At 48.8% G+C, this 25,287-nt stretch overlaps 1 protein-coding gene across 3 annotated transcripts in view; it reads left to right on the top strand.

Moving 5' to 3' along the window:
• MOB3A (MOB kinase activator 3A) overlaps positions 1-15,808 on the top strand; it is a 42,906-nt gene extending 27,098 nt beyond the window's left edge. For all 3 annotated transcript variants that reach the window (XM_049876279.1, XM_049876277.1, XM_049876276.1), the window contains exons 3-4: positions 6,083-6,285; positions 10,430-15,808. In XM_049876279.1, the coding sequence (XP_049732236.1) occupies positions 6,083-6,285; positions 10,430-10,459 (233 nt within the window). In that variant the 3' untranslated portion in view covers positions 10,460-15,808. The remainder of the gene's footprint in view (positions 1-6,082; positions 6,286-10,429) is intronic.
• Positions 15,809-25,287: the final 9,479 nt, after the last annotated feature.

Genomic DNA, 25,287 nt, shown 5'->3' on the forward strand with positions numbered 1-25,287 from the left:
CATGTGTGCAGAGCAGAACTGCTCCATAGGGTTTTCAAGGCTGTGAACCTTCAGAAGGAGATCACGAGGCCTTTCTTCCAAAGCTCCTCTGGGTGGGTTCGAACCAGCTACCTTTCAGCCTGTAGTGGAGCACTTAACCGTTTGCGCCACCCTGGGACTTTTTCTTTAGTAACAGCTGTATTGAGATGCGATTCACGCACCATAGAGTTCTCCCATGTGAAGTGTACAGTTCAGTGGTTTTTACTATCTATAGAAAGCTGTGCAATCACAACTGTCTAGTTCCAGAACATTCTCATCACCCCAAGAAGAAGCCCCGTGTCCATCAGCAGTCACCCCCATTCCTCTCCCCCAGTGCCTGCAACCACTAACCCACTTCCTGTCTCTGTGGACTTGCCTGTCCTAGAAATTTCACATCAGTGGGATCACACACCGTGTGGCCTTTTGTGACTGGGTTCTCTCACTGGGCATCAAGTTTTCAAGGTTCATCCACACTGTGCCATGAATCAGTGCTTCACTCCTTTTGTGGCCGAGTAATATTGCATCGTGTGCCTGGACCACGCTGTGTTCATTCACTCGTCTGTTGACGGACATGGGGGTTATTTCGGCTTTCTGGGTGTTACAAATAACGCTGCTATGGGTGTGGGTACTGGCTTTCACCTCCCTTGACAGGCAGTAGGTGAAATACTCCCAGCTGGAGCAGAAGGTTCTGGCCCTGGAGGCCGGGGCACACACAGAGCCTGCCCTAATGAGAATCAGAGCACTGTGGCCCAGCAAGGTCGTTTCCCGTGAAGGGTCTGTCCAGAACCACGGCCTCCCCTCCCGTCCCCTCAGGACTCCGTGTGTTACTGCCCAAGCTGTGGACATGAGTGTGCTCCCGCAGCCCAACATTAGGGACAGGATCCCATCTCCCCGTTGGACCTTGTGGCCCACCTATCTTGTGATTCTTCCACAAAAACAATGGGGCTCAGAGGCTGGGCTGCCAACAGGGCCCTTCTCAGTCACCTGGGCATTTGGAGAAGATGAGCTTGTTATCAGAGGAGACCACAGTGCATTCTGTGTCCTAATCAAGGTGCTATCAGGACTTGTAGCTTCTAAGTGGTGTGAGAAATCGGAGGTGGTGGAGCCACAGTCCACTGGGGTGTCACAGAGGGCTTTGGGGAAGACCCAGGGTGTAACTGAGTCATAAAGGGTGCTGCTGAGCCCCCTGCCCAGGGCCGGCCTTCCCAGTAAAGGCTCTGAAGTGGCCTGCTGCGCAATCTAAAGGCTTTACCACCAAGCACGTCAGTGTGGATGGAAATGGTGGGTCCAGGCCAGTCCAGGCCCAGGGACAGAGGTAGACAGCTTCCCTCTGCCTTTAGGGTACAACACTAAGCTCACCACCTGGGCCCTACTGCCCTCCCTGCCTTGTCTCCCACCATCCCCCATTCTCTCGGAACACAATGGACCACGCTTATTTCTGCAGACTTGTTATACTCTTCCTCTTGACACTGGGCCTGCCTTCTACCTGGAATGTCTCCACCACCACAACCATACCCCACAGTCAGCATCCTCTTGCGCTCTACTTTCAGAGAAAAATCACTTCCCGGGGGCTTCCCAAATGCTCGCGTGGGTGACAGTGTTAGACCCTGGGTCGGTACTGCAAAGGCCCAGAGGGTAAATATTTTCACCCTTGCCAGTCGGTCTCTGTTGTGGCTGCTCAGCTCTACCGTTGTAGCGCAAAAGCAGCCGTAGACAATTTTAGACAAATGGGCACAGCTTTGTGCCGATAAAACTTTATTTACAAAAACAAGTGGGGAGCTAGATGTGGCCTGTGGGCTGTCGTTGGAGACCCTGTGTGGGAGCGTCATCACAAGTGGACAAAGCAGCCCTTGGCAACTCCATTTTCTACATCCTGCTGAGTGGTGTTGCTCTCAATCCTTGCTCCTCCTCATCCAGGCTCGCCTTGGTGACTCTCAGTCACTCCTAGGAGGAGGAAGGACAGGGTCTGTCTCGCCGTCAGGCCGGAAGCCCTCCACTCAGTCTTCCATGCCTGCTGTGGCCTCATGGCCCTGTGATGCCGTAACCAGCATTAGAGGACATTTGTCATTGGGGTGATGGTCCCATTGACCTGACCTTCCCACCTAGCACGTTGCCTGTCAGACATTATGTGGCTTTAAAAGTTTTTCAGTGGCAGCATCTGCTCCTCAGACATCCCACAATGTGGTGTCTCAGTGCCCTGGGGCTGCCGTAACAAAATACCACAAAGTGGGCCTTTAAAAGAACAGGAATTAACTTTCTTGCAGTTCTGGAGGCCAGAAGTCCACATCTGGGTCTCAGCCAAGCCAGTTCTTTCTAGGGGCGCTCAGGGAGGAGATGTCCTTGCCTGTCTCCCAGCTTCTGGAGCTGTGGCGATCCTTGGCGTTCCTTGGCTTGTGGACGGATCCTCACATGGTGTCCCCTGTGTGGCCCTGTCTCCATGTCTGTCCTTCCCTTTCATAAGTCAGCACTCAGAGGGGTTAGAACCCACCCTAGTCCAGTATGACTGCTTTTAAGTTAACTAATCACAAAAGAGAAACCCTGTTTCCAACACAGTTACAGAGGTACAGGGATTAGGACTTCAACATGTCTTTTTGGAGGCACAATTCAATCCAAAACTTTTGGGTTTGTGGGTGATCTTTTGTGTGTGTGTGTGTACTTTAAGTGAAAGTTTACAAATAAAGTCAGTCTCTGATACAAAAATTTATATACACCTTACTATGTACTGCTAGTTGCTCTCCCCCTAATGAGACAGCACACTTCTTCTCTCCACCCTATATTCCCCATGTCCATTCACCCAACTTGTGTCCCCCTCTACCTTATCTCCTCTGCTGACACGGGCTGCCCACTTAGTCTCATGTGTCTGTTTGATCCAAAAAGCTCACTCCTCACCCGTATCGTTTTCTATCCTATAGTCCAGTCCAATCCCTATCTGAAGAGTTGACTTTGGGAATGGTTCCAGTCTTGGAATAACAGAAGATCTGGGGACCGTGACCTCCAGGGTCCTTTTAGTCTCAGTCAGACTGTTAAGTCGGGTCTTTTTACAAGAATTTGAGGTCTGCATCCCACTTTTCTCCTGCTCCATCAGGGATTCTCAGTTGTGTTCCCTGTCTGGGCAGTCATCAGTGGTAGCCAGGCACCATCTAGTTCTTCTGGTCTCAGGCTGATGTAGCCTCTGATTTATGTGCCCCTGTCTGTCTCTTAGCTCATAATTACCTTGTGTCTTTGGTGTTCTGTAGGTGATCTTTTGAAAGTGTCTCTTGAGAGTAGGAAAAAGCAGTTGCCTTCAAGTCGATTCCAACCTCTAGTGACCCCAACTGTGTCAGAGTAGGGCTGTTTTCAGTGGCTGATATTTCAGAAGCAGATTGCCAGGCCTTTTTCCAAGGCACCTCTGCCTGAACTTGAACCTCCAGCCTTTCAGTTACAGCTGAGTACGTTCACTGTTTGCACCACCCAGGGCCTCCCTGGATTGTAGAATGCACCTTCTATTCAGTCTCCCTCCCCCGTCAAATGGACGAAGGAGCAAACCCAGAGTCCTCAGTGGTGGTGAGTGAACCTTCCACAGGGTTTGTCCCCAGGAGCCCTGTTTTCTGGGGACCTTCCCAGGAGCTCAAAGCTGACTTCTCAAGGCTGTAGGAAAGCTGCCTCAGTGGTTTCTCGTCCTCAGATACAGAGACAGAACGGCCCAGTGACCAGCACGTCTGTGCTGAAGTTCAGAGACAGAGGCCCCACAGCCACACGGGAGTCTGAGAGCTCCCTTTTTCACATTGCCCTGTTTACCTGGATACTTCCCAGGCGTTGCCCCAGTTTGGAACAGGTGTGTTGTGCTCGGCTGTAATGCTGCAATCGCTTTTGAATGATCTTCAGTGAAATTTTACTTGCGTGTGATATTAATGATATTGTTCAATAATTTCCACAGTCGGTTGGATTACCTTTCTTTGAAATAGGCATAAATGTGGATCTCTTCCAGTCAGTTGGCCAGGTAGTTGTCTTCCAAATCTTGGCATAGATGAGTGAGCACCTCCAGCATTGCATCCGTTTGTTGAAACATTTCAATTGGTATTTCTTCAATTCCTGGAGCCTTGTTTTTCGCCATTTCCTTTGGTGCAGCTTGGACTTCTTCGTTCAGTACCATTGGTTCTTGATCATATGCTACCTCCTGAAATGGTTGAACGTTGACCAATTCTTTGGTGCAATGACTCTGTATATTCCTTTCATCTTCTTTTGATGTTTCCTGCCTTGTTCAGCATTTTGCCTGTAGAATCCTTCAGTATTGGAAATCAAGGCTTGAAGTTTTTCTTAAGTTCTTTCAGCTTGAGAAATGTCAAGCGTGTTCTTCCCTTTTGGGTTTCTAACTCCAGGCCTTTGCACATGTCATCATAATACTTTACTTTGTCTTCTCGAGCCGCTCTTTGAAACCCTCTGTTCAGCTCTTTTACTTCATCATTTCTTCCTTTTGCTTTAGCTGCTCGACGTTCAAGAGCAAGTTTCAGAGTCTCTTCTGACATCCATTTTGGTCTTTTCTTTCTCTCCTGTCTTTTTAATGACCTCTTGTTTTCTTCATGTATGATGAAGACTACCTGGGTGGTGCAAACAATTAATGTGCTGACTCAAAGGTTGGAGGTTCTAGTCCATTCAGAGGTACCTCGGAATAAAGACCTGGTGATCTACTTTCAAAAAAATCAACCGTTGAAAACTGACACACATGGGGTCACTATGAGTTGGGTGGGGTCCACTTGAAGGCAAGTGATTTGGGTTTGTGTATGTGTGTGCAAATCCTTGGACCCACCCAGTATTCCAGGATCAATCTCCCATCCCAAGATCCTCCACTTGATCCATTGGTAGAGTTCCTTCAGCCATGTTGTTGTTGCTGTCAAGGCATGGCATGATGACCCTATGTGTTACAGAGTAGGACTGCTTCATAGGGCTTTCTTGGCTGTCATCTTTATGGAAGCAGGTTGCCAGGCCTTTCTTCCACGGCACTGCTGAGTGGGTTTGAACCACCAACCTTTATGTTAGCAGCCACACGCCTAACTGTTTGTACTACCCAGGGACCTTCTTTAGCCATGGAAGGGGGCATATGCACAGGTCCCGGGGATTAGGGCCTGGCCTTCTCTGGGGCCCTTGTTCCTCCAACCCTGGGCCTGGAAAGCACGGTGCTGTTTAGTTCTGATGGTTTCCATCCTCTAGAAGTGACTTCCTGAGCCCCCTGGCTGCCTCTGCCTGGGGCCTCGCACTCCCCAAACTCCACCCGTCTCTGTGTGTCCTCCCCAGCTACACAGGGGTGCCTCTCCTGACAGACAGGGTCTGTCCCTCCCTGGTCCCAGGTGTCCCGCTCAGTACCTGGCCACACTGCATGGAAATTCTCCTCCCTCTTTAGAGCCCTGTGCTTGGTGCCTAGGGTTGGTGCAGGCTGTGGGACCAGGAGGCTATGAGGTCTTTGTTGGGGAAGGGAGGGAGCAGGTAAGGCTAGAGAGGAGCAAAGGTGGCCAAAGGGGGAGTGGCAGGTGAGCAGCTCACCAGAAGGAGGGCCGAGGGGGGTGGGCGTTCTGGGTTCGGGCACCAGCACTGGCTAGTGTGGAGGGGCATGTAGGTGCCCCTGCACATGATGGAGTGGCAGAGGTCGGGCCCCACTGATGGGGGGCAGGGACTGCCCCTGCCGGCCTTAGCTCTTCACCCCTGTCCCCAAGCAGCAGGGTGGTAGGTTCACGGTGTTCCAGCCAGCATTTCCTGGGGTCGATGAGAAAGGGGGAGGCTGGAGGCCCAGGACAGGGGCCGCTGCTGGGGAGGGGGGGCTGTTGTCTTTGTCCTGGAGGGGGAAGGATCCCTTCTGGGGATGGACTAGGAGCCTCCCCCCTTGCCCGTGCTCAGCTTCAGGGGACCATCCTGGAGACTGTGCAACACAGGCTGTGTAACCTCGGGCTCCCACCTTAACCTCTCTGAGCCTTCGTCTGTGCAGTGCCATCCGTGCCCTCGTCCAGGGGCTGCCGAGGGGTCAGCAGTGGAACAGGGTCTCGCCGAGGGGACTCCAGCCACATGCACTGACCGCCCTCCCACCCTCTGCCAGGTACACCGTTCCCCAAGAACTTCCTGCAGGTGGTGAAGAAAATCCTGTCACGGCTGTTCCGTGTGTTCGTGCACGTCTACATCCACCACTTCGACCGCATTGCCCAGATGGGCGCCGAAGCGCACGTCAACACCTGCTACAAGCACTTCTACTACTTTGTCAGGGAGTTCGGCCTCATTGACACCAAGGAGCTGGAGCCGCTGGTGAGGATGGGGAGCAGGGCAGTGCAGGCAGGTCGGAGGGCCTGAGCATGGCCACCCTATCCCTGGGGTCATGGCGACCCTGCGCACAGCCTGAGAGGCCTGGGCAGGGCCAGTGTCCACGACCTGGGGCTGCAGTAGGGGATCCCCCAACGAGCCAGTGTCTACATCCTGGGTCTTCAGCCAGGGATCCCCCAACGAGCCGGCGTCCATGTCCTGGGACTGTAGTCGGGAATCCCCCAACCAGCCAGTGCCTATGCCCTGGGGCTATAGCCAGGGATTCCCCCAACAAGCCAGTGTCCACACCCTGGGGCTGTGGTTGGGGATCCCCCAATTAGCCACTGCCCCCACCGTGGGTGCTGCAGCCAGGGCCCCCCAACACGCCAGTGTCCACCCCCTGGGGCTGCAGCCGAGCCCCCCAGTGAGCTAGTGTCCATCCCTGGGGCTGCGGCAGGGGCCTCCCAACAAGCCAGTGTCCGCGCCTGGGGGCCCAGTGGGGGCAGCAGAAGGATGTTGCAGTGCCCAGGTGTCTTGTCCTCCCCGGCTGGGCCTCCGTACCTCAGGTGTCGGGCCCTCCCTATAGACCTGTCACTTTGGGGGCAGGAGGCAGGTGGTCTGGTCCCCAGAGGGAGGCTTTGCTGATGGAATTGAGCAGAAAGAACAAGGGCGGATCTGAGATGCCCCACAGAAGACGTGCCGAGAATATGTCCCAGCATCCCTAATGATACTTACTACCCCCGCCCAGGGCCCTCCCCCTCTCACAGCCCTGATCGTTTACGGACCTGCCCCCTTCCCGCTGTCCCAGCCTTGGGGTGGAGAGAGCCACTGGGCCGGCAGCCAGCCAGTGTCTTTAATTCACCGGGATTATCCGGAGATCCTCCAGGGCACATATCCATCAGTACTCCTGGGTTGGGTTAAGGAGGGGGTCTTAAAATCCCACCCACGGGCAGCAGGTGGCAGCACAGGGGAAACGTTGGCCCCCGATTTGTGAGGCAGTGGGCCACAGTGTGGCTAAGACTGGTCACATCATTTCTCCGTGGGAAAATGCCATGTCCTCAGCTGAGGGTGGTTTGCTCCTTGCTGGGATGGGGTGTCAGTGGGGAGAGGCTGTGCAGATGGGAACAGCCCAGCACCTGACCACCAACCCCCAAAATGAGGCTGGGGGTTGCCCTGCAGCTGGGAGCTTGCCTTGATGAACCCCACTCCCACCACAAAGCAAAACCCCCAAATCTTAGGGGTGCCACCCCTACGGCCCGCTCAGACACTCATCCACATCAAGAATGGCCCCCAGAAATGAGAACCCCATCAGTGCCAGTCCCTAGCCTGCTTTGCCTACGCACGCTTCCTGGACAGCAGGGCGAGGGGTGGCTTTTCTTTTTTAATAGAGCTGAAATTCAGTGTCTTAGTCTCCTGGTGCTGCTGTGACACCAATACCACAGCTGGTGGCTTTAAGTTCAGGAGGCTGGAAGGCTGGCACAGTGGTTAAGAGCTTGGCTGCTAATCAAAAGGTTGGCAGTTCAAATCCACCAGCTGCTGCTTGGAAACCCTATAGGGCAGCTCTGCTCTCTCCTACAGGATCACTATGAATTGGAATCAGCTCGACAGCAGCGGCTTTTTCTCTAGGGGAAGGCTCTCTCTGTTGGCTCTGGGGGGAGGTCCTTGTCTCTTTTAGGCTTCTGTTCCCTGGTTCTCTGGACATCTCCACATGGCAACTGTCCTCCCCTGTCGGGGCTCACTCTTCTGTACCTCCTCTGCTTTTATATCTCAAAAGTGATCGGCTAAACACACACCCTCCACTAATACTGCCTCCGTAACATAGCAGGGAAAACCCTGTTCCCAAACGGCTTTACTTGCACAGGTCCTGGGTTAGGATTTACAACACATTTTGGGGGGACATAGTTCAACCCCTAACAGTCACCTCACATGAGACCCACCATTTCACCATAATAAAGTGCACAGCCCCGTTCTGAGCATATTCACAGAGCTATGCAGCCATCACCGCCAATCTCAGGACATTCTCATCAACCCAGGAGTAACACTGCACCCATTAGCAGCCACCCTCCATCCCTGCGCAACCACTAGTCTGCTTTCTGTCTCTGTAGATTTGCCAGATGGGTTTGTGTTAGCCCCGCCGTGAAGTTGGGTCATTCACAGAGCGGACCCTCACCCATCATGTGGCCTAAAGCCTGCTTCCAGAACTCTCTGCTGCTTTGAATTGCTACGGGCACAGGAGCCCCTATCCACTGGCCAGAAAGTGCTCGTCTGTAAATTGACCTGTGAGGGCAGAGGACAGCAGCTTCCCCAGTGACCCCTGCCACCGCCACTGCACACGAGTGTCAGAAACGTCACCAGGAGTCCCATCCCCCAGACTGGTGATGAGGACAGGTTCTCCATGGGCAGGCAGGTGGGGTCCGAACTACCAGCTGTCAAGTAGACAAGGGTTATGCTCAGAGCCCCCCTTGGGGATGGCGACCCCCAGGTCAGTTACGAAGGGGGTGTCTAGCCTCCTAGTGCTTCTGTAACAGAAATACCACAAGTCGGGGCTTTGAAGAAGCCAAAAACCAAACCGAACCCATTGCCATCGAGTCGATTCCGACTTATAGCCACCCTGTAGGACAGAGTAGAACCGCCCCACAGGATTTCCAAGGCTGTAATCTTTGTGGAAGTAGACTGCCACATCTTTCTCCCACAGAATGGCTGATGGGATTGAACCACTGACCTTTTTAAAGGTCAGCAGCCAAGTGCTTAGCCACTGCACCACCAGGGCTGTCTTTGAAGAACAGAAGTCCAAATTCAGGGCACTGGCTCGCCCTCTGTTGGCTCTGGGGGAAGGTCCTTGTCTCCTTCAGCCCCTGTAGCTCCAGCGATCTTCACGTGGCATGTCTTCCCCGTTTGTGCTTCCTTGTCTCTGTGTCTCTGCTGCTCCCTGTAGCTCAGAAGTGATGAGGTTTGAGACATACCCTATGCTGATATGGCCTTCTTAACAGAGAAAACCCTATTCCCAAATAGGATCACATCCACAGGTATAGGGGTTAGGATTATAACACATATTTTGGGGGAACACAATTCAGTCCGTAACAGGGGGCGTGGAAGCATCTCTGTCCCCCTCTTTGGGCACCTCCATCTCGAAGATTCTGGATAATCCAGGAACCGGGCATGATCTGGGTTTGCTTCTCAGGGAAGATTAAAATCATAACCCTTTTTTAGGTTCCTCTTTGAAGGGTGTCCCCTGTTAGCACCTGGAATCCAATTCTGGCTTCTTTCCCCCCACCTGACTCTTTCTGTTGCCTCTGATCTTTGCAAGAAAGTCTGTTGTTGTTTTTACAGCTTTTAAAATTTGTTAAACACATCTTCCTATAACCTTTTCCAGGTTGCGTATTCCCTTGGGGGCTTTGCCTGTAAGTAAACATCTTCCCAGAGTTCAAATTACGGTCTGGTTTTTAAACCACTGCTGTTAGTGCCATAACTCTTCTCCCGTATCAATGCTTACAGCTCTTTCTGGAGGAAGTTGGAGAATAAGTAGGAAGTTCCTATCGTCCCCTCGTGTTCCTAGAAGGCTTTGAGAGCTGGGTTCAAGCAGACTGTATCCTGACTTACTCAGCTGCCAGACTGTCGCTTCCTCGACCAGCCTCTTGTTCTGGAGTGATGAGGTTTTCCTGATTTTGCTGTCCTGTAATGTGGCAGTGAATGCCTTCAAGTATCTAGCTTTTTTACATTTGCCAATGATCTCTCCAGGGTAGATTCTCAAGGCTGGGGTTACTGGGTCTCAAGGTAGAACTAAGGGTCTTCATCTTTATTTCCAGGCTGTGTTCCAGAAGTTTTGTTCCAGTGTCTGATCAGCCATATAAGGCAGGGGTCAGCAAACTACAGCCTGAGGGCCAGACACCTGCTTTTTGTTGATAAAGTTTTATTGGCACATGGTCACGCCCACTCACTGACGTATTTTTCTCTGGCTGCTTTAAGCTACCATAGCGGAGTTGAGTCTTGGTGATAGAGGCCTTCTGGCCTGCAGGGCCTCAAATATTTACCCTTTGGCCTTTTACAGAAGAAGTTTGCTGACCCCTGGTCTATGGCGTGCTGTTTATGTCACCTGCTGTGTGACCATCTGCTGGCATCTCACCTTCTTCTGACCTCTTATTCCCAACAGAAGGAAATGACCGCACGAATGTGCCACTGAGTGCCCCTGCCGCCCCCAGGCCTGGTCGCCACCACGGAAGTGGACCCGCAGACACTAGGACGATGACAGTTTTAGAAGTCCATGTCCTGTTTGTCTAACCCGAGCACCTCAGCAAACTCGGCCTCCATCGTAGCCCAGACATCCCTGACTGGGCCATTGCATTTCCGTCTCTTTCCCATTCTCACATGGCCGCTGTGGGTCCCAGCCTTTCTGAGCCTCGGTCTCCTCAATGGTCTCACGGGGAGGTGAAACTTGAACTCTTAACGCCGTGTGTCGTCTGTCAGCAAACGGAAAAACCCACTTTGCTTTTAAACCACTTGCATTTGCCAGGAGGCTGGAGAGCTTCACCAGTGTTGCTCCTGGCATACGGTCTCACCCTCTGGAAAGTTCTGCCCCAAACCCTCCCCATCCCACCTAGACCTACGCTGAAGCAAGGGGAGGGTGGCTTGGTGCAGCCTGGCTCTGCGGCTGGTGCCTTCCTCCCCAGAAACCCCTGGCCTGGGAGGGGAGGAGCAGGGGGCTCCTCTGAGCCATGAGAGGTATGACTAGGACCCGGCTTCATTTCACCCTGTGGTGTTTTCCTGAATCCACTGCTGTTCCTTCAGACCCCCAAAATGTGCAGACCACTCGGGTTTCACGGGCCCACAGAGCCAACTCCTGCATCCCAGGTCAAGAGGCCTGGTGCCAGGTGTTTGCTGATGGTCCTTCATGTGTCCTAGAAGGTTTACAGTCTCATTTACAACCACCTCAAAATGTTTGAGAAAAAGAGAAAAGTTTTTTTAACCTATAAATAATGATGGCCTAGAAGGAGTCCCTGGGTGTCAGAAGTAAGCGCTCGACTTCCAGCCAGAAGGTTAGCAGTACAAACTCACCCAGGGGCGCCTTACAAGAAATGCCCGGAGATCTGCTTCCAGAAGGTCACAGCCATGAAAGCCCTATGGAGTAAGGTTCTACTCAGACACACGTGGGGTCTCCGCGAGTCAGAGTCGACTCAACAACAACTAACAACAACAATAATTATGTCATAGAGCAATGTCCCTGTCCTTCATGAAGGACGCCTGGTTGAATCTTCCCTCATGGGCCTCTAACTCTGGTTTGCAGTCCTGGAGTGTTGCCTGGACGTGGCCTTTCTAGAACTTTCTATGGAAACCTTTTGTTTGCATGACCCTCAGAGGCTGTTGGACCAAGCCCCCAAAGTACCGTTGCTCTGTAGAGCATTGGAAGGTGTGGCCAGGATCCTTGGGTCAGGTCACACTGGAATGACCAAAGAAAACCACGTTCTGGGTCCAGCCTCTGCATCCGCCCCTTTCCCGCACTGGGTCCAGTTGAGCCCCCGCGTCCTCCCTCGCCTGCACTGGCTCCAGCTAAGGCCCCCGTATCCACCCTTCTCCTGCACTGGGTCCAGCTGAGCCCCTGTGTCCGCCCTCGCCCACACGGGGTCCAGCTGAGCCCCTGCGTCCCCCCTTGCCCCCACTGGGTCCAGCTGAGCCCCCGTGTCCACCGTTGCCTGCACTGGGTCCAGATGAGCCCCCGTGTCCGCCCTCACTGGCACTGCCGTTAGTGGTCAGGGCCGCTCTCACTGTGGCCATCCCTCCCACCTGAACCTCCACATGTTCCCAGACCAACGGAGCTCTGATCCTTCCTGGGTGTTCTGGGAGTTCACCAAGGGGCAGGGCGCTGTCTACCTCTCTCCTGGCTTGCACCAAGAAGCCCAGCAAGAGCAGTGAACCCGGCTCCACAGCCTGAGCCCCGGCGCCGGGAATTCAGCTCTTGCAGCCACTTGCCAGGCCCTTGAGGAGTTTGTAAGATCAGACACTGTGTTATTGGATTTTTTCTTCCGTGTAAAACAATGACCAAACAGCCATAACCACTTTGCCTTCACTAGGAAGGAGCCCTGGTGGCACAGTTGGTTAAGCACTTGGCTGCTAACTGAAAGGTTGGTGGCTCGAACCCACCCAGCAACTCCTCGGGGGAAAGGACCTGGGGATCTGCTCCAATAAAGATCACGGCCTAGAAAACCCTATGGAGCAGTTCTCTGTCACACAGGGTCGCTGTGAGGCAGAATCGACCTGATGGCACTCACCAACAACCGGACACCGGATGTTTCGAGCGGCCCAGCTTTCGGTGTAGATCAGGGAGGTCAGCCTGAGCCAGCACGGACAGCATGGAGGAGGTGTCAGCGGGGAGGGTCGCTGTCCAGGACTGCCACTGCCTTATTCTCCCACTTGGAAGGCCACCCAGCCCCCCTGTGCTCTCCTGGGTGGATACAAACATCAGAATAAATTGTGTCCTATTTGTATTTGGCTGCTGGTTGTCTGTTATGAGTTCCAAGGTGGGGGGCCTGGCATGGGAACCCTTGCCTTCCCGTGGTCCTGTCAGGCACCGTCCCCAAGGCTGTGACCATCAGTTCTTGGGGACTGAGAAAATCTTAGATATTGTAGTGGTTTGTGGCCCTCCAAAGGACCCCAGTACATAAACAGACACCCAGTGTATCAGTGGTATTGAAATTTCTCATGAGGGGTGGTGGTTCAATGGTAGAATTCTTGCCTTCCATGGCGGAAACCCGGGTTCCATTCCTGGCCAGTGCACCTCACGAGAAGCTACCCCTGGTCTGTCAGCGAAGGCTGCCTCTCGCTCTGATGCTGAACAGCTTCCAGTGGAGCTTCTGGACTAAAACAGACTAGGAAGAAAGGCCTAGCAATCGACTTCTGAAAATCAGGCAATGAAAACCCTGTGGATCACAACGGCCCAATCCGCAACTGATTGTGGGGATGGCACAGGACCGGGCAGTGTTTTGTTCTGTCGTGCGTGGTGTTGCCAAGAGTCAGGGCCAACTTGATGGCAGCTAACAGCGACAGCAACAATGGGGGGGGGTGGAGCAACTAGAACAGAACTGGCTACAACAGGCGCTTTATTTCCAGGAGCGATGATGAAAGAAAAGGACGAGAAACACAGAAAAGGAATGTGCCTGAAGCACTTAACTAAAACCAAGCCCCTTGCCGAGTTGATTCCGACTCATAGCCACCCTATAGGACAGAGTAGAACTGCCCCATAGGGTGTCCAAGGAGCAGCTGGTGGATTCGAACTGCTGACCTTTTGGTTAGCAGCCGAGCTCTTAACCACTGTGCCACCAGGGCTCCTGAATCTCTTTAGTGTTTGTTTTGTCCACGAGTGAGTTCCTTTTGGCATTACTTTCGGCACTTATCAAATAGGATTTTACCTCATTGCCTCGTTTGCCTTGCAAAAGAACAGAAAACATTTAATCAAGTGCAGAAGGACAGTCTTGGAAAGAAAATACAGAATGGGGCTCAGTTCTCGACCCCGTGACCAACAGCAATCTCCATGACCTTGGACCCATCAGGTATCCTTGTTGGGTGGCATCCAGCTGGTTCTGACTCATTGTAACTCCATGTGACAGAGCAGAACTGCCCCATAGCTTTTCCTAGATTGTGATCTTTATGGGTAGCAGATCACCAGGTATTTTCTCCCTCAGAGCCACCGGGTGAGTTCAAACCGCCAACATTTGGGTTACCAGTCCAGCGCTTAACCATTGCACCACCAGGGCTCCTACTCAGTATGTGTAGACCCTGAAACTTTTTTTAGTCTGTTTGTTTTTACATGTGGAAAAATAGGGGGATCAGATGACTTCATCTCAGGGGTCCCTCCCTTTCCACAGTGGAATCTCAGGGTGCCATGTGCTACAGGAAACCGTGGCTTTGACTAAGGGGTTTGGTCTTTTGCAACATGGGCTGCACTCCACATTCTGGACTTGGGGCAGATCAGGAAGAGGGTTGCCATGGACAGGCCACTGTTCGTCACAGCAAGGGTGGACGCTGAGGTGACACCAGGTCAGCTGCAAGATCCACGGTGTGGAAAACAGGGCTGTGTTGTGACTTCTCGCCCCTAGAGGGCACCGTGTGTCTGTGGGAAGGGATGTAGTTTTGGTATTTCAGAGTGCGTGTTCTTTGGGAAAGCTTTCTGAAGAAGCTTCCTTTCTCCTGAAGCTCACCATTTCATTATGCAAACACACCTCGGCCCTCTCCAGGACCAGCTTTGGAATTTCTGGAGCCTTTATGGGAGCCCTGGAGCCCTGATGATGCAGTGGTTAAGAGCTCGGCTGCTAACCAAAAGATCTGCAGTTAGAACCCACCAGCTGCTTCTTAGAAATCCTGTGGGGCAGTTCTACTTTGTCCTATAGCGTTGCTATGAGTTGGAATCGACTCAATGGCAATGAGTTTTTGTTTATGGGAGACCTAGTGGTGTAGTGGTTAAGTGCTCAGCTGCAAAGCAAAAGGTTGGCCATTCAAACTCACCCATCGGCTCCATGGTAGAAAGACCTAGTGATCTGCTCCCATAAAGATTACAGCTAGAAAACTCTGTGGGGCAGTTCTACCATGCCCTATAGGGTGGGCATGAGTCAGGATCAACTCAGTGGCAATGGGATTGGAGTTCCTGGGTGGTGCAAACGGTTAACATGCTAGGCCGCTCACCAAAAGGCTGACAGTTGGAGTCTAACCAGAGGCATCTCGGAAGAAAGTAGGTGGTGACCTACTTCTGAACAGCCATTGAAAACCCTGTGGGCAATTCTATTCTATCACATGGGGTCACTATGGGCTGGAATCAAGTCGATGGCACACAGCAACAGCACAGGGTTTAAAAACCATCCCTTTGTGGTTCCTGAATATTGGCCCCCCAAAAAAGTTCCTGCTCTGGTCCCCAGACCTGTGGGCATGGTGCCTCAACTCTGTAAAAGGGACCCTGCAGATGGACGAAGTGAAGGGTCTTGAGACGGGAGATGATCCTGGATCGCCCGGGCAGCCCATGTGATCATAGTGTCCTCAGAAGAGGGAGGCAGGAGGGTCAGAGAAGTTAACGACAGTGTTTCTCGACCTTTATTATTACGTATTCTGTCTCCATTACGGAGCCAGAGGAGATGTGAGGACGGAAGGAGAGAGAGAGAGAGACTGCTGGTTCTGAAGATGCAGGAAGGGGCCACGGGGCCAAGGAACTCGGTGTCTCTAGAAGCTGGAAAAGGCCAGGAGACAATCCTCCCTGGCGTCTCCGAGAGGAACTGGCCCTGCTGATACCGCAATTGTAGGACTGATTTTTCCTGGTTTGTTGTTTGGTCGTTTAATTTTGTTTGTGGTCATTTTGACATGCTAAGTGAACTTTTAAATTTTTGTTTTGCGTTCTAATCAGTTTTTTCCTTGATGGTTTCTTCCCTTGTCACAAAAACCTCCCAATGCTGTTAAGTTGATTCCGACTCATATGACAAGCTTATCAACTTGGATCGGGAAAGGTGTTACCATAAATAATAAAACCCATAAATAATACTCACCTTTATTTACTTCTGACTCTCTATAGTTTTCATATATATATATATACACTAAATTCCAGATAAACTAGAGGATTAAATTGTGTGTATGGTGAGAGCTGTCTCTAATGAAGTTTTTTTTTTTTTAATTAAAAAAATTTTTTTATTGTGGTAAAATATATACAACGTGCAATTGGTCATCTCAACCATTTTGAAGTGTACAATTCTCTGGCGTTAATTAAATTAACAATGCTGTACAACCATCACCTCTACCTAGTTCCAAATTTTTTCCATCACCCCAAACAGAAACTCAGTGCCCCTTAAGTAATAACAACTCCAAACTCCACACCACCCCTCAAAAACACTAATCCATTTTCTGTCTCTCCATATTTTCCTACTTGTCATGTAAGTGGGATCATACAATATTTGTCCTTTTGTGTCTGACTTATTTTGCTCACCATGATGTTTTTGAGGTTCATCTATGTCATAGCTGCATCAGAACTTCATTTCTCTTTATGTCTGAAGAAATATGTATTTAAAACTAATCTAACCCGGCACCATCCAACCCTGATGTGTAGATCAGAAATGCTAGTTATTTACACATGTGTCTGTCCCTGGATTTTCTAGAAGTTTGCCTATCCCAGCTCCAGTTTTCATGTACTTTATAAAGTTACGGTGGTGGTTGTTAAATGCCATCGAGTTGGCTCCAGCTCACGATGACCTCACGTCATCACGATGACCTCACGTCATCACGATGACCTCACGTCATCATGATGACCTCACGTCATCACGATGACCTCACAGAATGAAACGTTGCCTGGTCATGCGCCATCTTCGTGATCGTTGTAAGTTTGAGCCCGTTGTTGTGGCTGTTGTGTTAATCCACCCCATTGAGGGTCTGTCCTTTTCGTTGGCCCTTTACCTTACCAAACATGATGTCCTTTTCTAGCGACTGGTCTTTTCCGATGACTTGTCCAAGGTAAGCGAGCTGAAGCCTCGCCATCCTCACTTCTAAGGGGCATTCTAGTTGTGTTTCTTCTAAGACTGATTTATTCATTCTTCTGGCAGTCTGCGGTATATCCAGCATTCTTCACCAATGCCAAAACAGCCATGCTTCTTCCATCTTCCTTTTTTATTGTCCACCTTTTGCACACAGAGGAAGCAGGTGAAAAGACCATGACGTAGTCACTTCGATGACTAAAACCCGTTGCTGTCAGGTTGATTCTGACTCATAGCAACTCTACAGGACAGAGTAGCATTTTGCCCCACAGGGTTTCTGAGGGGCAGCTGGTGGATTCCAACTGCCGACCTTTTGGTTAACAGCCGAGCTCTTAACCACTGGGCCTAAGGTGCGCCTTACAAAGTTAGAATCCCGTCCTCTGGAACTGCCACATTTCAAGTACTCAGTGACTACCTTATTGGACAAATACAGTTCTGTACATACTAATTTGTGACTAGCTGTATTCACTTAAGCCTACAGGACAGTTCTACTCTGTCCTACTGGGTGGCTATGAGTAGGAATCAACTCGACAGCAACGGGTTTGTTTGTTTTCTTCAGTTAAAACACACACACACACACACACACACACACACTCACTCTAGCTGTCTTCAAGTCGATTTCAGCTTATGGCAACTGGTTTGCTTTGATTTGGGGCCATAGACACCGCCAAATGTCCACTAGCAGGCAGTATCGCCCGGCTGAGAACTGCGCCCAGGGCTTGCCGGAGCTGGTACAGGCCTTTGGGTCCCTGGGTGAAGCTGGGGGTCCCTGCTGACTTCACGTCCTCACCAGCGCTTCTTTTGAGCACATGTTTTCTCACCCTGCAGAGTTCGTTCTCCTGGAATTTCATGGGAGCAAGAAGCGAGTGCTTTCTGAAATGTCTTGTTTACTGTTGTAGACATTTCTCAAAGGTGCGGTCCTCAGCGCCCAGCCCTGGGTCTTTATATCACAGCTGCTCTTTTAGGAGACCCACACTGGCTTTGCTCTTTCCCTTCACTCACAACTTCCTTCCTTCTATAACCGAATCTGGGCCTGGAAATGTGCTGGGTACTGGGGTTCAGTACTGCTGAGCAGGGACAGCAGGCCCCTGGATTCCCTTGGTAACCACCTGGCACCGTCAGTTCCTCCCCGGGACTGGGGCCAGACTGCAGGTCACCACGCACCATCCCTGGCCTCCACAGTGCTGCGTTTTTATTAAACATCTTTATTGAGGTATAAACCACATACCATACCATCCGCTCAAAGTGTACAATTCAGTGGTTTTTGGTGTATTCCCAGAGTTGTGCAACCATCACCAATATCTAGTTCTAGAACATTCCGTCATCCCAAAAAGAAATCTGGTGCCTATTAGCAGTCACTCCCCATTCCCTCTTCCCCTAGTCCCTGTTGTTGGGTGCCTAAAAGTCAATTCCGACTCATAGCAACCCCATGTGACAGAGTAGAACTCCTCCACAGAATTCTAGGCTGTAATATTTATAGAAGAAGATCAGCACATTTTTCTCCCTAAGAGCCACTGGGTGGGTTTGACCCACCAACCTTTCAGTTAATGGCTGAGTGCTTAACAACTGCACCACCAGGGCTCCCTACTTAGTTCCTAGGCAGCTACTAATCCACTTCCTATCTCTAGGGATTTGCCTTTTCTGGACATTTCATATAAATGGAATCACACAATATCTGTCCTTTTGTGTCTGGCTTCTCTCATTCAACATACTGCTTTCCAGTAGGGCTGGATTAAGGCATGTGAAGGCAATAAAACCAAACCAAACTAAACCCGTTGTGGTCCAGTTGATTCCAACTCATATCAACCCTATAGGATAGAGTAGAACTGCCCCACAGAGTTTCCAAGGAACAGCTGGTGGATTCCAGCTGCCGATCTTTTTGGTTAGCAGCCGAGCTCTTAACCGCTGTGCCACTAGGACCCCAAGCACTGTTAATCTGTGGTGCCCCCTCCTCTGTTTACTCACACATTCAAACAGGATATGTGAGTTATATATGTACCCGTAACCCATTGCCATCGAGTCTATTCCGACTCATAGCGACCCTATAGGACAGAGTAGAGCTGCCCCATAGAGTTTCCAAGGAGTGCCTGGTGGATTCGAACTGCTGGCCTTCGCAGCCGTAGCACTTAACCATGTGTATATATGAGGAAACTCTGGTGGCGCAGTGGTTAACAGTTCAACAGCTAATCAAAAGGTCAGCAGTTCATATCTACCAGGTGCACCTTAGAAACCCTATGGGGCAGTTCTACTCTGTCCTATAGGATCACTGTGAGTCGGAATCGGCTCAACCGGAATGGGTTAATTTCAACATTGGGAAATACACGTTATATTTTATCTTCTATTATGGAATCACACATGCCTACATGAATGGAATTTGTCTCTCCTGAATCTGTAAACATTGATCTCCTGTGAGGATGAAAATGTCACTTTTTTTTCCCTAAAGGTTTTTATTTCAGTCATTGGGATAAGCCTGCACTAATTTCTTGGATGCTTGCATATATTCTTCCTCATGTAAATCCACATTGTTTAAGAAGGAAAATCCATTTGGAAGAACTTCACACACTTTTGCCCTTTTCATGCAAGATTCCAGTGTGTCAGTGATGGCGCAGTATGTGGTTAGGTGACGTTGATCTCCAGCACTTAGTGATACTTGTAAAGCACTTCTGTCAGTTACTTGTTTCTTTCTGCAGTCTTCCGTATAGATTACACCTCAACGTAAAGAAGACAAACATCCTCACAACCGGACCAACAAGCAACATCATGATAAATGGAGAAAATATCGAAGTTGTCAAGGATTTCATTTTACTTGGACCCACAATCGATGCCCATGGAAACAGCAGTCAAGAAATCAAATGACATATTGCATTGGGCAAATCTGCTGCAAAAGACCTCTTTAAAGTGTTAAAAAGCAAAGATGTCACTTTGAGGACTAAGGTGCGCCTGACCCAAGCCATGGTATTTTCATATGCTTTCGAAAGCTGGCCGATGAATAAGGAAAACCTAGTAAGAATTGATGCACTTGAATTATGGGGTTGGTGAAGAATACTGAATATACCATGGACTGCCAGAAGAATGAACAAATCTGTCTTGGATGAAGTACAGCCAGAATGCCCCTTAGAAGTGAGGATGGGGAGACACTTCGTCTCATGTACTTTGGTCAGGTTATCAGGAGGCATCAGTCCCTGGAGAAGGACCTCATGCTCGGTAAAGTAGAGGGTCAGGGAAAGAGTGGGAGACCTTCAACAAGATGGATGGTCACAGTGGCTGCAACAGTGGGCTCAAACACAGCAATGACTGTGAGGCTGATGCAGGACCGGGCAGTGTTTCGTTCTGCTGTACACGGGGTCGAAATGAGTCATAACTGACTCCACAGCACCCAGCAACAACACGCCTCACGTTACAATCCCATTTGGGAATGAGTCGTCTCTGTTATGTTAATGAGGCAGGATTAGCGTAGGGCATGTCTTAAATCAATCTCTTTTCAGATATAAAAGAGATTAAATAAGCAGGTGAGGAAAGCAGAGATGGAGAAAGACACATGCCAAGCCACATGATTGCCCAGGAGCAGAAAATCAGAAGAGACAAGGACCTTCCTCCAGGCCCATCCAGCACAGAGAGAAAGCCTTCCCTAGAGGCAGCTCCCTGAATTCAGATTTCTAGCCTCACAAACTGTGAGACAATAAATTTCTGTTTGTTAAAGCTACCCACCTGTGATGTTTCTGTTACAGCATCACTAGATAACTATGGGAAACACTATCAACCATCTTGATCTAATTGACATTTATTGAACACTCAACAACAGCATAAGACACATTATTTCCAAGTGCTCATTAAGTATGCAGTAAGCTAGACCATATGCTGGCTTATAATACAAACGTTAACAACAGGATAAAATAAAAAAAGCTGTGGTATATTCACACATTGGAATAAAACACAATGACAAAAAAACAAAAAATTACTGCTATGTGCAACAACATAGATAAAATCTCACAGACATTATGTTGACTACATAAAGTCAGACACAGTATACTTCATATATTATTCTGACTATATGAAGTCAAAGATTGGGCAAATATTATCGCTGGCAATACAGTCAGAACAATGGTTACTCCGAGGATGAATATCAACTGGGAAAAGGGCATGAGGGAATCATGTGCACCTGAAAATTTCCCTAACTTGATCTCAGAGGACGCTATATGAGTGTCTATCCAGATGTACAAATTCATTGTGTTGTACACTGAATATCAGTACACATCAAAATAATAAATGTTGGAGAGGTTGTGGAGAGACTGAAACACTTATACACTGCTGGTGGGAATGTAAAATGGTACAACCACCTTGGAAATTGATTTGGCATGTCCTTAAAAAGCTAGAAACAGTAGTACCATATGATCCAGCCAGTGAAAACCTTATGAATGGCAGTGGAACATTGTCTGATATAGTGTTAGAAGATATGCCCCCCAGGTTGGAAGGCACTCCAAAGATGCCTGGGGAAGAGCTGCCTCTTCAAAGTAGAGTCGACCTTAATGATGTGGATGGAGTAAAGCTTTCGGGACCTTCATTTGCTGATGTGGCATGACTCAAAATGAGAAGAAACAGCTGCAAACATCCACTAATAATCAGATCCTGGAATGTATGAAGTATGAATCTAGGAAAATTGGAAATAGAAATGAAACAGAATGCATAAACATTGATATTCTAGGCATTAGTAAGCTGAAATGGACTGGTATTGGCCATTTTGAATTGGACAATCATATAGTCTACTATGATAGGAATGACAACTTGAAGAGGAATGGTGTTGCATTCATCATCGAAAAGAACATTTCAAGATCTATCCTGAAGTCCAGCGCTGTCAGTGGTAGGATAATATCCACACGCGTACAAGGAAAACCAGTTAACACGACTATTATTCAAATTTACACACCAACCACTAAGACCAAAGATGAAGAAATTGAAGATTTTTATCAGCTGCTGCAGTCTGAAATTGATTGAACATGCAATCAGGATGCATTGATAATTACTGGTGATTAGAATGCTAAAGTTGGAAACAAGAAGGATTGGTAGTTGGAAAATAGGGCCCTGGTGATAGAAACAATGCCAGAGAGCCCATGATAGAATTTTGCAAGACCAACGACTTCTTCATTACAAATACCTTCTTTCACCAACATAAATGGTGACTATACACATGGACCTTGCCAGATAGAACACACAGGAATCAAATCGACTACATCTGTGGAAAGAGACGATGGAAAAACTCAATATCATCAGTCAGAACAAGGCCGGGGCTGACTGTGGAACAGACCATCAATTGCTCATAGGAAAGTTCAAGCTGAAACTGAAGAAAATCAGAGCAAGTCCACGAGAGCCAAAATACAACCTTGAATATATCCCACCTGAATTTAGAGGCCATCTTAAGAATAGGTTTGATGCGTTGAACACTAGTAACCCAAGACAAGATGAGCTGTGGAATGACATCAAGGACATCATACATGAAGAAAGCAAGAGGTTGTTGAAAAGACAGGAAAGAAAGAAAAGACCAAGATGGATGTCAGAGGAGACTCTGAAACTTGCTCACAAACGTCCAGCAGCTAAAGCAAAAGGAAGAAATGATGAACTACAAGAACTGAACAGAAGATTTCAAAGGATGTCTCGAGAAGACAAAGTAAAGTGTTATAATGACATGTGCAAAGAGCTGGAGATAGAAAACCAAAATGGAAGAACACACTGGGTGTTTCTCAAGCTAAAAGAACTGAAGAAAAAAATTCAAGCCTTGAGTTGCGATAGTGAAGGATTCCATGGGGAAAATATTAAACAAGGCAGGAAGCATGAAAAGAAGATGTAGGGAATACACAGAGTCATTATACCAAAAAGAATTAGTCGATGTTCAACCATTTCAATAGGTGGCATATGATCAGGAACCGATGATACTGAAGGAAGAGGTCCAAACTGCACTGAAGGCATTGGCGAAAAACAAGGCTCCAGGAATTGATGGAATATCAACTGAGATGTTTCAACAAACAGATGCAGAGCTGGAGGTGCTCACTCGTCTATGCCAAGAAATAGGGAAGATAGCTTCCTGGCCAACTGAATGAAGGGATCCACATTTATGACTATTCCCAAAAAAGGCGATCCAACTGAATGCAGAAATTATTGAACAATATCATTAATATCACACACAAGCAAAATTTTGCTGAAGATCATTCAAAAACGGCTGCAGCATTATATTGACAGAGAACTGCCAGAAATTCAGGCCAGTTTCAGAAGAGGATGTGGAACCAGGGATATCATTGCTGATGTCAGATGGATCCCGGCTGAAAGGAGAGAATACCAGAAGGATGTTTACCTGTGTTTTATTGACTATATAAAGGCATTCGACTGTGTGGATCATAACAAACTATGGATAACATTTCAAAGAATGGGAATTCCAGAACACTTAATTGTGCTCATGAGGAACCTTAACATAGATCAAGAGGCAGTTGTTCAGACAGAACAACAGGATACTGAATGGTTTAAAATCAGGAAAGGTATGGGTCAGAGTTGTATCTTTTCACCATACCTATTCATTCTGCATGCTGAGCAAATAATCCGAGAAGCTGGACTATACGAAGAAGAACGGGGCATCAGGATTGGAGGAAGACTCATTAACAACCTGCGTTGTGCAGATGACACAGCCTTGCTTGCTGAAAGTGAAGAGGACTTGAAGCACTTACTTATGAAAATCAAAGACCACAGCCTTCAGTATAAACTGCACCTCAACATAAAGAAACAAAAATCCTCACAACTGGACCAATGAGCAACATCATGATAAACGGAGAAAAGATTGAAGTTGTCAGGGATTTCATTTTACTTGGATCCACAATCAACAGCCACGGAAGCAGCAGTCAAGAAATCAAAAGACGCATTGTATTGGGCAAATCTGCTGCAAAGGACCTCTTCAAGGTGTTGAAAAGTAAAGATGTCACCTTGAAGACTAAAGTACACCTGACTCAAGCCATGGTATTTTCAATCACATCATATGCATGCGAAAGCTGGACAATGAATAAGGAAGACCAAAAAAGAACTGATGCCTTTGATTGTGGTGTTGGCGAAGAATATTGAATATCCCATGGACTGCCAAAAGAACGAACAAATCTGTCTTGGAAGAAGTACAACCAGAATGCTCCTTAGAAGCAAGGATGACGAGACTGCATCCTACATACTTTGGACATGTCGTCAGGAGGCATCAGTCCCTGGAGAAGGACATCATGCTTGGCAAAGTACAGGGTCAGCAGAAAAGAGGAAGGTCCTCAACGGGGTGGACTTACACAGTGGCTGCAACAATGAGCTCAAGCATAACAGCAATTGTGAGGATGGTGCAGGAGCAGGCAGTGTTTCTGTTATGCATCGGGTCGCTACGAGCCGGAACCAACTGGACAGCACCGAACAACAACAACATGATCCAGCAATCCCACTCCTTGGAATATATCCTAGAGAAATAAGAGCTGTCACATGAATAGGTATATGCACACCCGTGTTCACTGCAGCACTGTTCACAGTAGCAAAAAGATGGAAATAACCTAGGTGCCCATCAATGAATGAGTGCGTAAACAAATTAAGGTACATTCCCACAATGGAATACCACGCGATGATAAAGAACAATGATGAATCCACGAGACATCTCATAACATGGATGAATCCGGAAGGCATTACGCTTAGTGAAATTAGTCACAAAAGGACAATCATTGTATGAGACCACTGTTATAAGAACTCAAGAAATGGTTTAAACACAGAAGAAAACATTCTTTGATGGTTACAAGGGTGGGGAGGGAGAGAGGGGGTATTCACTAACTAGATAGTAGACAATTATCTTAGGTGAAGGGAAGGACCACACACAATACAGGCTAAGTCAGCACACCTGGTCTAAACAAAAGCTAAGAAGTTTCCTGAATACAACCAAACACTTCCAAGGACAGAGTAGCAGGGGTGGGGGCCTGGGGACAGTGGTTTTAGGGGACATTTAGGTCAAGTGGCATGACAAAGTTTATTGATAAAATGTTCTGCATCCCACTTTGGTGAGTGGCATCTGGGGTCTTAAAAGCTTGCAAAAAACCATTTAAGATGCATCAATTGGTCCCAACTCACCTGGAGCAAAGGAGAATGAAGAACACCAAAGACACAGGAAAATATTAGCCCAAGAGACAGAAACGGCCACATAAACCAGAGACTCCATCAGCCTGAGACCAGAAAAACTAGATGGTGCCTGGCTACCACCAAAGACCACCCTGACAGTGAACACAAACAGACAGTCCCTGACAGAGCAGGAGGAAATTCTAGTAAAAAAGGCCAGACTTATTGGCCTGACTGAGACTGGAGGAACCCCGGAAGACATGGCTCCGGACTCTGTTAACCCAGGACTAAGACCATTCCGGAAGCCAACTTTTCAGACAAAGATTAGACTGGACTATAAGATATAAAATGATACTCGTGAAGAATGTGCTTCTTAGTTCACATAGATATATGAGACTAAATGGGCAGC

The sequence above is a fragment of the Elephas maximus genome, chromosome 3, assembly GCF_024166365.1.
Source record: "Elephas maximus indicus isolate mEleMax1 chromosome 3, mEleMax1 primary haplotype, whole genome shotgun sequence".
Taxonomy (NCBI): domain Eukaryota; kingdom Metazoa; phylum Chordata; class Mammalia; order Proboscidea; family Elephantidae; genus Elephas; species Elephas maximus.